The sequence below is a fragment of the Sphaerodactylus townsendi genome, linkage group LG08, assembly GCF_021028975.2.
Source record: "Sphaerodactylus townsendi isolate TG3544 linkage group LG08, MPM_Stown_v2.3, whole genome shotgun sequence".
Taxonomy (NCBI): domain Eukaryota; kingdom Metazoa; phylum Chordata; class Lepidosauria; order Squamata; family Sphaerodactylidae; genus Sphaerodactylus; species Sphaerodactylus townsendi.
The window spans coordinates 63630771-63646185 of record NC_059432.1 but is presented as its reverse complement, the minus strand read 5'-3'; the positions used below and the strand labels follow the sequence as shown (position 1 = coordinate 63646185).

The following is a 15415-nucleotide window of genomic DNA, read 5'->3' as shown; positions in this document are numbered from 1 at the left end:
AGTATCTTTAGGAGCCCCTCCTGATGATACCAGCCAGGTTTGGTGAAGTTTGGTTCAGGGGGTCCAAAGTTATGGACCCTCAAAATATAGCCCCATCTACTATTAGCTCCCATTGGAAACAATGGGGGATGGGGGCACCCCCTTTTGGGATCCATAACTTTGGACCCCCTAAACAAAACATCACCAAACCTGGCTGGTACCAGCAACAGATTATCTTGATGATACCACCCAGGTTTAGTGAAGTTTGGTTCAAGGGGTCTAAAGTTATAGACCCTCAAAATGTAGCCCCATCTACTATTAGCTCCCATTGGAAACAATGGGGGATGGGGCACCCTCTTTCGGGGTCCATAACTTTGGACCCCTTGAACCAATCTTTACCAAACTTGGGTGGTATCATCAGGATTGTCACCTGATGATATCCTGAAATATTGGTGCCACTAGCCTGAAAACCGCGCCTCCTGGCGGCCGACAAAGTAAAAACCCTAAAATATTTTTTAAAATACAGCTGACTCGTGTATAAGCCGAGGAGGGCTTTTTCAGCACAAAAAATGTGCTGAAAAACTCGACTTATACACGAGTATATACGGTAATTAGTAAGCAAGTTGCACTTCAAAAGCTGAAGGAAGAAAGATGAGATGAGAACAAAGGTAAACACAGGATGACTCTCAGAAAGGAAGAGGTTTTTGAAAATATAAAGGGTATTAAGTGTTGTGAAATCTGATCTTTCATTGTGCTGAAGTTAAAGGGAAAACTGGTTGTGGTGGGTTTTCTGGGCTGTGTGGCCGAGGTCTGATAGATCTTGTTCCTAACGTTTCACCTGCATCTGTGGCTGGCATCTTCAGAGGGTATCACAGAGAAAAGTCTGTTTCACATTGTGTCAAGTGATACACCTCTGAAGATGCTAGCCACAGATGCAGGCAAAACGTTAGGAACAAGATCTACCAGACCTTGGCCACACAGCCCAGAAAACCCACCACAACCAGTTGAATCCTGACATGAAAGCCTTTGACAATACATTAAAGGGGAAAAGTGGCAGGAAAGAAGAGGAGAACCCAACAAACTATCAGTACCAATCAATTTGTCGGCACCCTTCGTTATAAAATAGAGCCATGGTTATCTGGCACTGTGCATCCATAATTAGGGCAAGGAAAAGTCAGCTCTGTGTATTGAAGAAATATGTACTGGCAATATAGGAATGGGGACTTTACGATCCCATTCTAAATCTTATTAAACGCCATGACACGGTTCTGTAACTGAAATGTGTATGCAAGTTAACTGAAAAGCAACTGATTCTAATCACAAGGTCACTGAAGAAAAACTCCCATAGAATATAAATTTGTGAGGTCACAATATTCCCAAACAATGAATTCTTTAACAACTTCTAAAGAGCAGTCAAACAGACACAGAGGACAAAGCGCTAGAATTCAGGCTGTTGAGACAGATGGCAAGCTAACAGCTCCTTGCGACCAAGGATTTCCTGAAACTTTTCATGTCTGTCCTTTTGCAAACTACTGAATTAAAAAAATGGGATTAGGTTTTTTTTGGGTGAAACTGGATTGTGAACAGTTGGGTGGAAATAACGGAATCCCATTTAAAATGGGAAGTTAAACTCTAATCAGAAAGAGTTAGTTCCTTACATGCGCTCACAAACAGGCTATCATCCAACAAAAAGTACTGTCATTCAACAAACAGTTTATATATTTGGGTTGTTTTTTTTTTAAAGGATTACTTATGAAACCCACAGTGTATCACTGTACCTTTATTCAACACAAAATTGCAACAGTTTTCACAAGTAAACCCTTGGAATTTTTCCTTTTCAGTTGGACAAATCACGCTTCCTGACGAAGAACCTTCCCACAAGACCAACATTGGGACAGAAAGAATTTCAAGGACAATTCTGATCTTTTTTTTTTGTATCAATGCTGATGCATCTTGCAATACAGGTCACATCAAATTTAGAAAACAAACTATAAATATAACAAGTGTGGACCCACAAGAAACTTGTGGAAAGGGTACAACTCTTCAGGGACAAAGGGGGATAAAATGGTGCCTGGGGTAAAATGGCACCCGGGCACTGCACCCTTGCCCCCCCCCCCCTTTACCTTTTTCTGCCGGATGAAAATGGGCTAGGCTGGTGGAGCAGAGCCAAGCCTGGCGAGGCAGGGAAAGGGGGCGATTTTCCACCTCCACTGGCATGCGCCCAGTGCACGGCGCACCTCCCGGCCTCCCTTATAGCAACGCCTCTGCATCTCACCCACTCTCATACTTGATATTCTTCCCACCCTGATCTCTTGTTGATCTTCCCATCTAACTGCACCCTTGGCATGTTCCTCAACCCCCAGCCTCGTCTCCTCATCTAGCCCCACCCTTGGAACTTTCCCCACCCCTACCTTCAACTCTGGGTTCATCCACCACACTGCAGTCAGGGTCAAAGCAGGAAGGGGATGGGATCCCATCAGTGAGTTTTTCAGGCTTCCCCCTCCTATTCTGGGTGAGTTGGTGAGTAAGTGAGCCTAGGGGGGAGGAGGCTTGGAGCAGTGATGGGGGCGGGGGTGGAGACGGGATTTTCCCCTGTGAGTTTTGCAGGTCCCCACTTGAGCAACTTTGGGCTGATTCCCCAACCTACCACATCAGACAGGCACAGAGCAGGTGCTGGAATCCTCTTCTGGCATGCACAGGTCTGCTGCAGCTTCCTTCCCCCCACCCCATCACTACTGCCACCAATCTGGGGCTCAGTGAGGCTCTCAGCCTCTGCTGCTGAGTCTACAGTGACTTCCTTCCCTTTCCCTCTTCCCCCTCCATGTGCATGGGCCTGAAGTCGTTGTCAGCATTCTCCATCAGCACAACTGACCCGAAATAGCGACTGGCATCCTCCTCACCTCACCAGTAAGTGCAATGTCTGTGCATATACAGACAATACCATTTAAGAATCTGGGGAATTTAGGGCGCCCCCCCCCCCAGTCTTTCTTTTCTTGTTCATTTATTTCCACAGACCCAGAGGTTTCCCTGTGTCTGCATAAAAAACATGTTGGGAGGAAGTGTGCTCCCTATCTGCAGATTTAAGTATCTGCAGGCAGAGGGCACATGTGAGAATTAGATATATAGACAGAATCAATTATATACAGGAATAAAAACCAACAAGATCATGTCTAAGTACAAATAACTGTCTATGATTTAACAATTCTGGTAATCCTTTGAAAGTGGGCAATTATAATTCATCAGTCATAAAAACACCCCGCAGCCTTCTGCAATATAGCTGGGTCTGACTTTGCCATCGAAACACAAAAACCTGGGAGACAATGCCAGAACGAGCACTCCTCCCTCTGAGGCCCCACTGAAGTACCTGGCAGTGCTGTGATGAAGTCCCTCTGGAGCATAGGTTTGAGGTATGAGTTGATGTGGCCGTGCTGATAGTGACACATCTGGGAGATGAGATGTTCCACAAATTCCACTTGGTCAGACTCTGACCATTGTTCAAAATACTTGATACACAGCTCCTTCTCCTTTTCATAGCTTGCGGATAGCTTCCTTTGCTTGGGCACTATCATGCTTGACGTGCCATTGGCAAGTTTTGTCTATTGAAAGAAAGGCGGGAAAAAGGTTTTTGGAGCAGAGAATCTGATATCCTTGGAAGGTAATTTAAGATGTACTTTGAAAATGTTCACCCAGGTGATGAAGAGAGTGAATCTGTTTGAGTCTTAACTAACATTATACAAAATAAACTGCTCCCAGGTTCCTGAATCCCAATCACCAACCGCTTCCACACACAGCTGCCTTTCACACTTTGCTTCTAACGGTTTGCTTTGCAGCCACAATGGGCTGCCACTCATATTAATACACAATATACTTTGCATACCATCTTTAAAAAGGGACAAATTTCTTCTCAGTGCTGATCAGTATCATTCAGAACACAAACACTATAAATGAAAGGTAAATTTTATCCCAGCATTAAGTTCAGTGGCACCTTAAAGATTAACAACATTTATTTCAATATGTATGTTATTTATAATCTGCCTTTTCCACTGGGACTTAAAACAGGTTACACAGAGTGAGTCAATACAATATGAGCTTTGGGGGGGGGGGGGCACAGTTCACTTCTTCAGACAGATACATGAAAGGAAAATCATACTTGGAATTCTTATGGAGAAGATGACTGGATCAGGGCCGAGCCAAAGCACAAAGCGGATTGCTGTGAATTCCCCTGAAACTGAAAGTTTACACTTGAAAGTCTCATGGTGGAATTCTCACCAAGCATTTCTGGCCTGGTTCCACCCACCCAGGCCAGAGGGGGGAGGGGGGTGCATGGGGAGCTTGTTCTGAGAAGTCCTCTTCCAAGGTGAAGGCTAGGATAAGGCAATCCTTGACAAAAAGCAATGCCCGCCTCTGAACTACTGTCAAGAAAAAAGACTGGACCAAAAGTTTTTGCAGAAATTTAGTCTGATTTAGCTACACACATCTCACTGACTGTATGACATATTGCATTCCCAGCAAATTGAGGTCTCCATGGGCACAACTGAAGGCCATTTCCCATTTTCAGTGGAGAACTTTTCCCTCAACAAAAGAGTACACTGAAATATATTTAGAGAGCGCAAACTTGTCTACCAAAAGCATAAAAGAAAATGGAAAAACCCAACACTTCCTTACAATGACACAAGGAAATGCTTCAACGTTCTGGCAAACACTTAACAATATCCCACAAAATAAGTGACTTGCTAAAATATTGTAATGTTTGATGATACAAAAAGAAGGAAACTACTGTCCCAACCCTGTACGTCTGTGAAATGAGGCAACTCACAGCATCACGCAATTTGATGTACAGTTGCTGGGATCAATTCTACATTGATGCAGCTGCAGATTTTTGGATGGTTTTGAGAACAGAGATTCACAGATAGACCTTTATGAGTGAACACCTGTACCCTACGTAATTGGGAACCTCAAAAGCTGTATCTTTACTGGGGAGGAACTACTTGCTTTTCTTTATTACTCAGTTATGAGGGCTTGACATTTTCCATTGTACCTGGAAACGTTTTAGTCACATACTGCCAGGAATCAGATCCTGACACAATCAGATGCTACACTATGTAAAACATACCCAGGTTGTTAAGTAGTCTTTCAGCATTTGAGAAGCATCGTAAACAAAATTGGGTTTTCTATGTGTTGAAGCCTCAACAGTCTTTATGGAAATGATAAAATATAGTTCCTTAGCACAGAAATGCTTGGTTTCTCTATGCACTAACGTTGCTAGTGATGGTCTGGCATTAAACCATGAAGGTTGGACTCTATTGAACACTGGCCTGGAGGGATTCAGTGGTTGTGTTCACAGCAGTTCAGTTGTTTGCAGAACACAAAAACCAATGAAACGCTGGATTAAGATTTAGATAGTTGATAAATGGTGTATTTTATAAGCCTGACCTCATTTCATTTCCCATTTCATTTGCTGCACAGCCAATCTTACAGCAGGCTGTCTTCATCCAGCATGTTTTTAAAACCACCAGTGTCTGCCTTTTTGCTTACTCTTTTCTCAGAACCATATGCCTTTAAAGTGTGAACATAAGCAAGAGAAATCAGTAACCTGCAGCAGGAACAGTGTTACTATCAAGTGAACAAGGATCTCTAGATCTCTTATGCTTAATGTCTTCTTTCAAAAGCAAGGGCCAGGATTTTAAACTTCTTATTTGCTTCACACATCATTCAATTTAGTAATGGAACAAGATTTCAAAACTGAAAACAAGAACATACAATCCCTAGTATTATTAGGTGGCCCTGGCTCACCTCTTTTCCCATCCCTGGATACGTACCCATATAAATAACAGTATGGTTGTTAATTCTGATGTGTGATTCCACACCGGGTAAACAACCCTAATTGTCAGCATGAGTCTACCACTGGAAAACTATGCAATCTCTTATATGTGCAGATAGGGATAACAAATTTAAATCTTGTTAACAAAGCCCCACTCTACTGTTTCAGCACTTATTTTGTTCTTCCTTTGATGTTCGCTTTCCTTGCATGACCTCAGATGAGACCCAATTGAATTGAGCATACCCTACTGCTTGGTGCTGAGATGGAGGGAATGAATGAAAAATTTAACAAAATGTGAAGAAAAGAGGACTGAAGCACAATTAGAAAATATGTCTGGAACTGGAAATGCCCCATTTGGTTGCATGATGTACTTTTCATAGCTTTGGCCAGTCATTTCAACTCTCCCTGCTTCTGTTTATGAAAGGGGCTAAGTAATCTCTAGGAATCACATTTTACGACTGCAAAGACAAAATAAACAAACAAAAAATTTAACCCTCACTGCCTGTCCCTTAATTTCCACATGAAGAAGAAGAAGAGTTGGATTTATATCCCCCCTTTCTCTCCTGAAAGGAGACTCAAAGGGGCTGACAATCTCCTTTCCCTTCCTACCCCGCAAACAACAAACACCCTGTGAGGTAGGTGGGGCTGAGAGAGCTCAGATAAACTGTGACTAGTCCAAGGTCACCCAGCTGGCGTGTGGTGGAGTGCACAGGCTAATCTGATTTCCCCAGATAAGCCTCCACAGCTCAAGTGGCAGAGCAGGGAATCAAACCCGGTTCCTCCAGATTAGAATGCACCTGCTCTTAACCACTACGCCATGAAGCACAGTCTTCTCACCCCACTGCCACGTCTAAAGCACTAAAATATTTTTACATCTCTGTAGAATTTTGGTGGAACAATCAGAGTAAATACAAACGTTGTTTGGTTCCCTCCTGCACAGGGACGAAGGAGGAAGCTTATAACAGTGACAGAATGGATTGAATGTCTGAAAAACAACTGAAAACTCAACCAACTTGTTTCCAAGGGTCAAACTAGACATCATGTTGAAGTTCTGCATCAGAAGCAAATTTCACTCCCCTAAACACATGGGTGAGGCAAACCCATGATTAAAACCTGAAGCTGTCAAGTGCAGTTAGACACATGATGTACTAGTGCATAGTTATTAAAAACTGTTAGCTTGAAAATTTGGACCACTGTTGAAATGATGATGGATCAATATGCCTCCACAGCCATCATCATAATCCACAGGCAGCGAAGAGGTATCTCACACTAACAGTATTTTTAAAAGAACCTTGACTTGCTTACCTACTCCTGATTCCATTTTTAAGCAAGACAGGACCCTGTTGAGACCATGAACACCATCCTGCCCCGTACTTTTTTTGGTTCTGTTTCCTGTTCATTTTATTAGAATTCAACTTACAGTGCAGCTCTCTGTGTTGCTGAGGTCTCTCAGTGGGGCCTTCTGAAAATAAATTGAATAGTACACAACACAAGGGCACACTATTGATCTCAAGAAGGACACAAGATGTTTCTGCTGAGCTGTCTATTGCAAGATCCTTTAGGTATAGTAGTTAACACAGAAACCGTATTATAGGCACAATAAAGTAGAGACTAAGGTAAAAAGGATTAACGGATCTCAAGTTTGCCAGTGCTTAAGAGCAGCACATGTTTCATGCCACAAAACTCCAACCCTACACTCAAAGTATTACCAAAGTGATAATTAACTTTCTCATTGTTCAGTCCCCCTATCACAGTGGTGGTGAACCTTTGGCAATCCAGATGTTATGGACTACAATTCCCATCAACCCCTGCCAGCATGGCCAATTGGCAGGGGCTGATGGGAATTGTAGTCCATAACAACTGGAGTGCCAAAGGTTCACCACCACGGCCCTATCACAACCCATGGCAAACTGGCCAAGGTCAACAGAAACATCTGGCTTGACCTTGGGTTATGACTTAATTCTGTTTGGACATTTTCTGCTTACAGAATATCATAGATTCAGATTCTGGCATCTCCTGTTCAAAGGATCTCTGGTCACAGGAGGGCAGACAGTGGTCTTTCCCAATAAGACTATAGTTACTGCAAGTCTTCACAGAAAGTACTTAGGTACACAGATCAAAAGTATGACAAAGTATCAAGCTGCTTCTTATGTTCTTTTGATGCCTTGTCTCTTTCACTGAAGTTACCACTGGTATTAAAGTCATTTTAAAATCCAGTCATTTGCAATGCAGTATGGGCACTGTGACATATTTTAACACTATATTGGGGGTTCACAAGCCCATCCGCATAGCTAACAGGCTTGTTTGATAGTGGCCATTAGCTGTATATCAGCCGTTGATAGGAAGGGTTAAGGCCAAACGCGTCCCTGTTATATCTACAGGATGTGTAGGAGGCATAATGGGAATAGCTGTAATGCAAATTATCCGCAGGCAACACGTTTAAATGAACCCACACTGTATACCATGAGATAAATTGCACAACAGATAATGTGGACAAGAGGTAAACAGTAGCTAACCAAAACATTAATGGGGAAAATGGCAGCTGGCCCCTATAGTAACAATGAAACAGGTAAATGTACTTGGAAATCTAATTCCAGAATAAAACACAGAAACACACGCAGACACACACCACTCTGCAAGAATCTATATTGTATCCCAATGTGGCATATTTTCAGTTAAATTAAAGGAAAGGGGGGCTTTTGGGAGAAGAGGAGCTCTGTGCCATACTTCTCTACCAAGTTGACCCCAACAATTAAAAATGAGTTTTTAACATATATTATACACATTTGCCAAAGTTTATGCAGAGTACCAGGTATGTCATTAAACTTGACCATCATGATCTGTACTGTAGCTGCAAACAGTGTAGCTCCCAAGAGCCATCTGCCCCACTTTATATCGCTAGGTACAGTTCCCTTGTAACATTTTCCATTAATCAGGCCGCGTTATACTTTTGGCCACTGGTGGAGACTACTCAGGGGCAAGCACAATTTATAGTAAAATATAATATACAAAATGTTTAACAAGATGTATCTGAGTATTCTGAACAAATGGAGCTTATTCCTCCCCAGTATTTACTCTGGTCCCATGTGCCGCATGATTTTGTGCTTTAGGAGTTAAGAGAGCATTATTAACTTTGTAATGCAGACTTTTACCATCAAGGAACACTTTTGCTAGTTATCTCAAGGACTGTCGTGCACCTGTATGTGCCTTCCAAAGAAGCAGCACACCCTCCAGATTTGCATGGGGGAGGGAAACAGGGATTTGACATTTGCTCTCCTTCTGCACCACTTGATGTACTTATCACTGACTCCATACTTTTCAACACACTCTGTAACTTCATGTATAAGATAAAGTCACGATCACCCTCGCACACACCTATTGCAGTCTTTTACACACTGCCACATTTACAAGGCTATGCGTATAAGGGAGTGTGGCAGAAGGGGGGCCAAGTGTTCAGGAATGCCACCATCTCACAATGCTCTTATACACTACCAGTGCTAAATAGCAAACTGTACATATCTCTAAGACCCCCAGAAGAAAGTGAGCAACACCCAAAGCTAGCCTTCAGCTCAAATTAAGGCTTTGGTACTCTAAATAATAATTACAAAATCAGGATAGAAAACTGTCTCAAACCCTCCTGCATTTCTCATCTAGAACAACTTCCAGTCCTTGGTGGTAAACATGCTGATCTGGATAGAGCCACCTTAACAGGGTTTTTGGATGGGCCAATGTGCAGGGAGTGGGGGGGGGGGGATCGGAGAAAGAGGACATAATGTTTAATTACAAGAAATGATTGAAATAGGCATAGACATACCCCGGGTGCCTCTGCACTGCAGCAAGCTCTAAACTTGTTATCGTTAATGGTTTAAATTTCACTGTGCTAATCATTTCAGGACACAAGCCTTTCTTGATAATCTAATGAATTATTCCAACATCCTTCAGCAAAAAAAAATCCTCCATGACAGCACTAATTACAAGACGTTTTCCCAGCGCTTATGTAAAATATGACAGAGCAGCAGCTTAGGGAATTGCAAAAAAACTGCTTCTAATTTCCACTGAGAAACTGACAAACACCTCTCTTGCATCTCTCCCAGCTCTCAAGTAAGATTTAACTTTCTCATTTAGTTAATTACCGAGTGAGGATCATCATTTTCCCGGATCGGAGCGGCACAGAGCCTTTATCGTGTTAACTTGTGAACTTGATCGATGGCTGCTGCTAAAACTTAATAACTTCACCCCCTGGCAAATTGTAAGATAAATATAATAGGAGAAACTCTGACAGTAAAAACCTGCCAGAAATGAGAGCTGTGTTTATGTTTCTTTGCAGGAAGCAAAAACCCCCACAAAACCGAAACAAAAAAACGAACAAAAAAAACCTTCTACCACCAGCTTATTACTGGGTGTATGTTACTTATATTTAAAAGACTCCAGGCAGTTAACTTTCTGTGTACTGTTCAAACTTTGCTGAGAAAATAAAAAACACTAGGGACCCGACCAAAGCAAAGGCAGGAAGGAAAGAAAAGAGAGAGGGAAGGCTAATGCAGTACTGGGGAGGGTGGTGGTACAAAAGAGAATATCTCGGACATGGCAGTTCTTAAGGGCTTGAGCAAGCCAGTTCTGTTTCCCCTCCCCCTGATTGCTTTCCTCAACCTTTTGAGGGCAATGACCTTGCTTAGTCCATTCTTGTTGGCCCCTTTTCCTTTGCCTTAAAAAAAAATTAAGCTAATCTTTTCTACATGATAGCAAGTTCTCCACATATGCACCAGCCTTGTCTGTAGTTGGAACTGTTGTGCTGTCTTTGTGACACGCACTTGACCAAGAAGAGGGAACAATCTGGGAGCTCACAATGAATTGGGGGGAGGGGAGGAATGGGGAAACACTTTATTTGGAAAATAGTTTCCCACATATTTCCCATCCAGGATTCTGTGCATGTGTGCATGTGTGATTTTGGCAATGCTGCTCAATTCTGAGGCTTTGATCTGCTGGCACAAAAAGAAGGAAGGCAGTTTAGCCTGACCCCTTCTCACCACAACCTCTCATGTCATGGTGTGTTTTGTTTATGAAGGACCCTGAGGATTTTTTGAGTCATGCACGTGGCAGCTGGAACAGGGGAAGACAGAGAAAGTCCACTTGCACAAACTTCTTTGGCTCACTCAAATTTGGATTGGGTTAGAACCCTCTGAGCATTTCCACTGTTGAAAGGATTTCCATTGGTGGAGAACTACTTCCTTGTCTCATCGCATCCACTGCAGCCAAAAAGCTCTCCAAAAGGATGCTCCAGGGGGTTCCTGTCTCCTAGGAACTATATTTTGGACTGCAGAATGAAAGGAAAGGCGAGAAAATCATACAAGACAGATAGAAAACCTTCAGTCAGCAGAAACACACGGTGGTACCCACCTCAACAGTGTATATGATCTGGAAATTGAAACTCATACAGAATGCAGCAGCCAGGCTTCTTGCGGGAACATCGAGCAGGACCTATTGGTAATCCCTGGCACTAAAGCAATCAGGCTGGCCTCCACAAAGGCCAGGGCTTTTACCCCATCTGGTAGAACAGGCTCCCAAGGGAGGTTAGGGCCCTGTGGGACCTGCAGAGTTTCCGCAAGGCCTGTAAGACGGACCTGTTCCGCCAGGTGTTTGGCCAGCCTTGGTAAGAACACTGCTACTGTTCCATCTGGCCTCCTGTGGGCGCAAGGGTAGGGAGGGGGAGGGATGATGCCATTTGATATTATATAGTTCCTGGTTTTTTAATTAGATTATATTAGTTTTATACTGTGTTTTAAAGTTGTATTTTAAACCATGGTTGTTCACCACCCTGAGTCCTCTGGGGGACAAACAAACAAACAGAAATTCATGAAGCATATAAGGCCATCAGTTGCAACTATTCAAATAAACCTTTCATGCCCAAGTGCTGGGAGGCAACATTAGGGGAGGGTCTGTGCTCCTGACCTATTTGTTGGCTCTCCAGGGCAACTGGTTGGCTGCTGCATGGAACAGAAATCTGGAGTAAATGGACCACTGGTTCAGCAGGGCTCTTCTTCAATATGTTTCTACCATAGTCAACTACCGTTTTCAATCAGACTTTTAAAAAGAAATATGAACGTATCTGATTTTTAAAAAGTTCCGACTATGAGAATAGATTGTGATCTTCAAGAACATAAACAGTAGAAAAGTTGGAATGGTCGGAAGAGGGCTGGCTGAAATCAAATCCAGCTCAGACAGAGGTCCTGTGGCTGGGCCGGCAAGGTGCGGGTGGAGGGTGTTGACTGCCAACTCTTGACAGTGTTCAGCTGACGGCTGCCCTGACCATCAAGAGTTTAGGTGTGCTCGTTAATGCCTCCTGGTCAATAGAGGTTCTGGTCACATGCATGGCTTCCCTGGTATTTTACCATTTGCACCAGGTGAGACAATTGGCATCCTACCTGTCCCAGGCTGAGATAGCCACAGTGCTCCATGCAATGGTCAACTCTAGACTAGACTACTGCAACTTGCTCTATGCAAGGCTACCCTTGGACCCGCTCCAAAAACCCCAACTGGTGCAGAATGCAGAAGCGAGGCTCCTTACGGTGGCCTCTTGGAGGGCACATGATGCTCTGATGCTCTGCCAGCTGCATTGGCTGATGCTCTACCAGATGCAGTGGCTCCAAATGGAGCACTGGATCAGGTTCAAAGTCTTAGTATTCACCTTCACAGACCTAAATGGTCTGGGGCCAGCGTCCCTATTGGACTGTCTCTTTTGGTATGTCCCTCGAAGATTGCTGCACTCAGCAAGTGAAAATCTGCTGGTGGCCCCTGGCCCGAAAGACATCTGGCTTGCACCAGTCGTAATGGCTTTTGCAGCCCTGGCTTTAACCTGGTGGACTGCTCTAGAGAGACCTGGACCCTGCATGAACTGATGAAATTTTGCAGAGCCTGTAAGACAGAGCTATTCCACCAGGCATATGGTTGAGGCAGCTACAGTGGCTTCCATCTTGACCCCCGCCCCCCGCCCCATCTTCTATCTTTTACCACCCTTTCTTCCTCCAGGGAAATAGAAATGCTTTTAATGAACTTGGTCATCTAGTTGAGCAAATTTTAGTATGCGTAGGACTTACATAAATGTTATCTATATATGGATTTTAATGTTTTATGAAATGTCAGTAGCCTCCCTGAGCCCACAAGGAAAAGGGTGCGGAGGCATATAAAATTATTGCAATAAAATTAAGTAAAATGGCTTTTTTAGAGCAAAATGAAGAGACATTACTGGTTCTTTTATATTTTAAAATTCCTTGGTCTCCCTCTTGTAATATCATCAGAATCGGAAATCTCAACATATTCTTAGCCTAGTCTTTTTGTGCTAGGGACCAAAAATTACATTTTTGTATGACTTTACAAAGCCAGTATGGTACAGTGGGATCTTGGTTTTCATTGCCTTCGGTTTTCATCTGTTTCGGTTTTCATCATTTTTTCAGTGAAAAAATTTGTCTCGGTTTTCATCGATTTGCCTCGGTTTTCATCGATTTGCAGGAAGGTGCAGGGGTTTGTGGAGAACAATCACCCGGACAAAGCTGTTGCAGGCCGTGTCTGTAACTTGTTTAATGACAATGTCTTGCCCAATTTCAGACAAATCTTAAAGAGGCGTCAGAACAGACCTCTTTGGACAGTTTTCTGGTGCGACATTGGTCCACTGGCTCTGAAGCTGGTCCTAGTGTTATTGTTTGTGACTGTTTTCAGCATTAAACACTATGTTTATTCACCAAAAAATGTGTTTTTGGTATGTTTTTTGGAGTGCCCAGAACAGATTAATTGGATTTACATTGATTCCTATGGAAAAGTTTGCCTTGGTTTTCATCGGTTTCGGTTTTCATCGATTATTTTCAGATGGATTACCAATGAAAACCGAGGTTCCACTGTATAGTCAGTGGGCTGAGATGGAACGACCTAGGCCAAAGCCCCTGTTTGTCATGAGATTTACTAGATGACCCTTGAACCAATCATTCTCTCTCATCCTAACTTACCTTGCAGGATTGCTGCGAGGATAGAATGGGAGGGAGAACCCCATACTCTACCTGGCATTCCTTGGAGGAAGGTGAGATAAAAATGCACCAAATAAATACGTGCTGAAACCCAAGGGACACTGAACACTTCCATTTTTAATGATTTAGCCCATGTCATCATGGGTGATTTTTAAAACTTTTTTTAAAAAAACTAATATAATCTTTGTGTTTGAGGCATATAAAAAGAAGCTTGAAAAGTTTTACTTCTGATGGAGACAGCGTTTGACAGCCACTAGCACTCTAGTTGAGATATAATAGCTGGTGGTAAAAGAGTCAGCTCCATAAGGTTCAGGCAGAAATTATAGTCCCATTTATCTTTTTCTTGCTAAATGAATGAATTGACCTTATTTTGCTAACATTTGACTTGACAAACTCAAAAGAAACAGCACTAGATCTTTGAACAACTCAGTCCATTTACTTTTATTTTCAGAAACTCAGTTTGGAAGCTACCAATTTGTTTACCTCCCTCTTTCAGCCCAGCTTGTTCAAATTCATTCCAGGAGGTTAGCTAATGAATCCAAGAACCTGCTCACCCAGTGCTGAATCACCCTTTCCACACTGTGAGCTCACTGAAACATCTAAAAAAACCCTGGGAAACCGAGAAATAAATCATCTGAGAAAGTCAAAGTGAACAACCATGAAAGAAACCAAATACTTCATTGCTATTTATTTCAGAGAGGAAAAACAAAATATACTCCGGCTGAAATTAACCCCATCTCCAGTTCCGAAAGACTCTGCTCTTCTGCGCCACACATGTGGCTTGCAATAATGCAGCAGGAGGTTTGATACATCTCAGTGAAAAGGCTGGCAGAATTACACTGAAACTAACAGCAACTCTGGCTTCTTGAAACAGTAAGACAGTATGGTACAAAACAGTTTGCACGGGTACAAAGTTGGCGCTGCCAGCACTGGCCTAGAACAAGGAATCACAAGAATGCTTGCATTCATTTTTAAAAAGCCAGACAGCCACCACGTTTGCGGAGAACTGAAAAATTCCCACAAATATTAATAAGATAAATTTCTCAGCTAACATTATTTTTTTTCATTTTTTTTCTGAACACATTCTTGGAATTCCACTTAAGTAAACAGACTGGGACATGGCACAGGGTCTTAGCATCACAAGGTATAGCAGCTCTAATGAAACTGTAGGTATTGGAATCCAGCATCTTTTATTCCTCAATACGGTTCTGCTGAACTACATGTATGAAGAAGAGGGCCGAATCAAGGCAAATTGAAGTCAAGGAAACAAATGGTGCAGAGGGAAATGGTGCACCGTTTGTTTCTTTGCCTTCAAACTATACATATGTCCTAATGATTTCTAGACTGGCTACTGTAATGCGCTTTGTGTGTGACTGGAAACTGCAGCTAGTCCAGAATGTGGCTGCCTGACTGTTGATGGCGATAAGTCACTTTGATAATCTTACTCCAATTTTAATTCAACTTCACTGAAGGCCCCCAATTTGTTTCTGGAACTAATTCTGAATTCTAGTTTAATCCCTAAGCTATTTGGATATACTTCTCTACTTACTCTTCTTTTTATGAACCTGCTCTTACCTTACCAGCTAAATGGAAGAGGCAA

The 15415-nt window shown here is 42.7% G+C and overlaps 1 protein-coding gene across 5 annotated transcripts in view; it reads right to left on the bottom strand.

Moving 5' to 3' along the window:
- The window catches only part of BTRC (beta-transducin repeat containing E3 ubiquitin protein ligase), a 153740-nt gene that overhangs the window by 28551 nt on the left and 109774 nt on the right, over nt 1-15415 (bottom strand). For all 5 annotated transcript variants that reach the window (XM_048505358.1, XM_048505361.1, XM_048505360.1 and 2 more), the window contains one exon: nt 3344-3575. In XM_048505358.1, coding sequence (XP_048361315.1) covers nt 3344-3575 — 232 coding nt within the window. The remainder of the gene's footprint in view (nt 1-3343; nt 3576-15415) is intronic.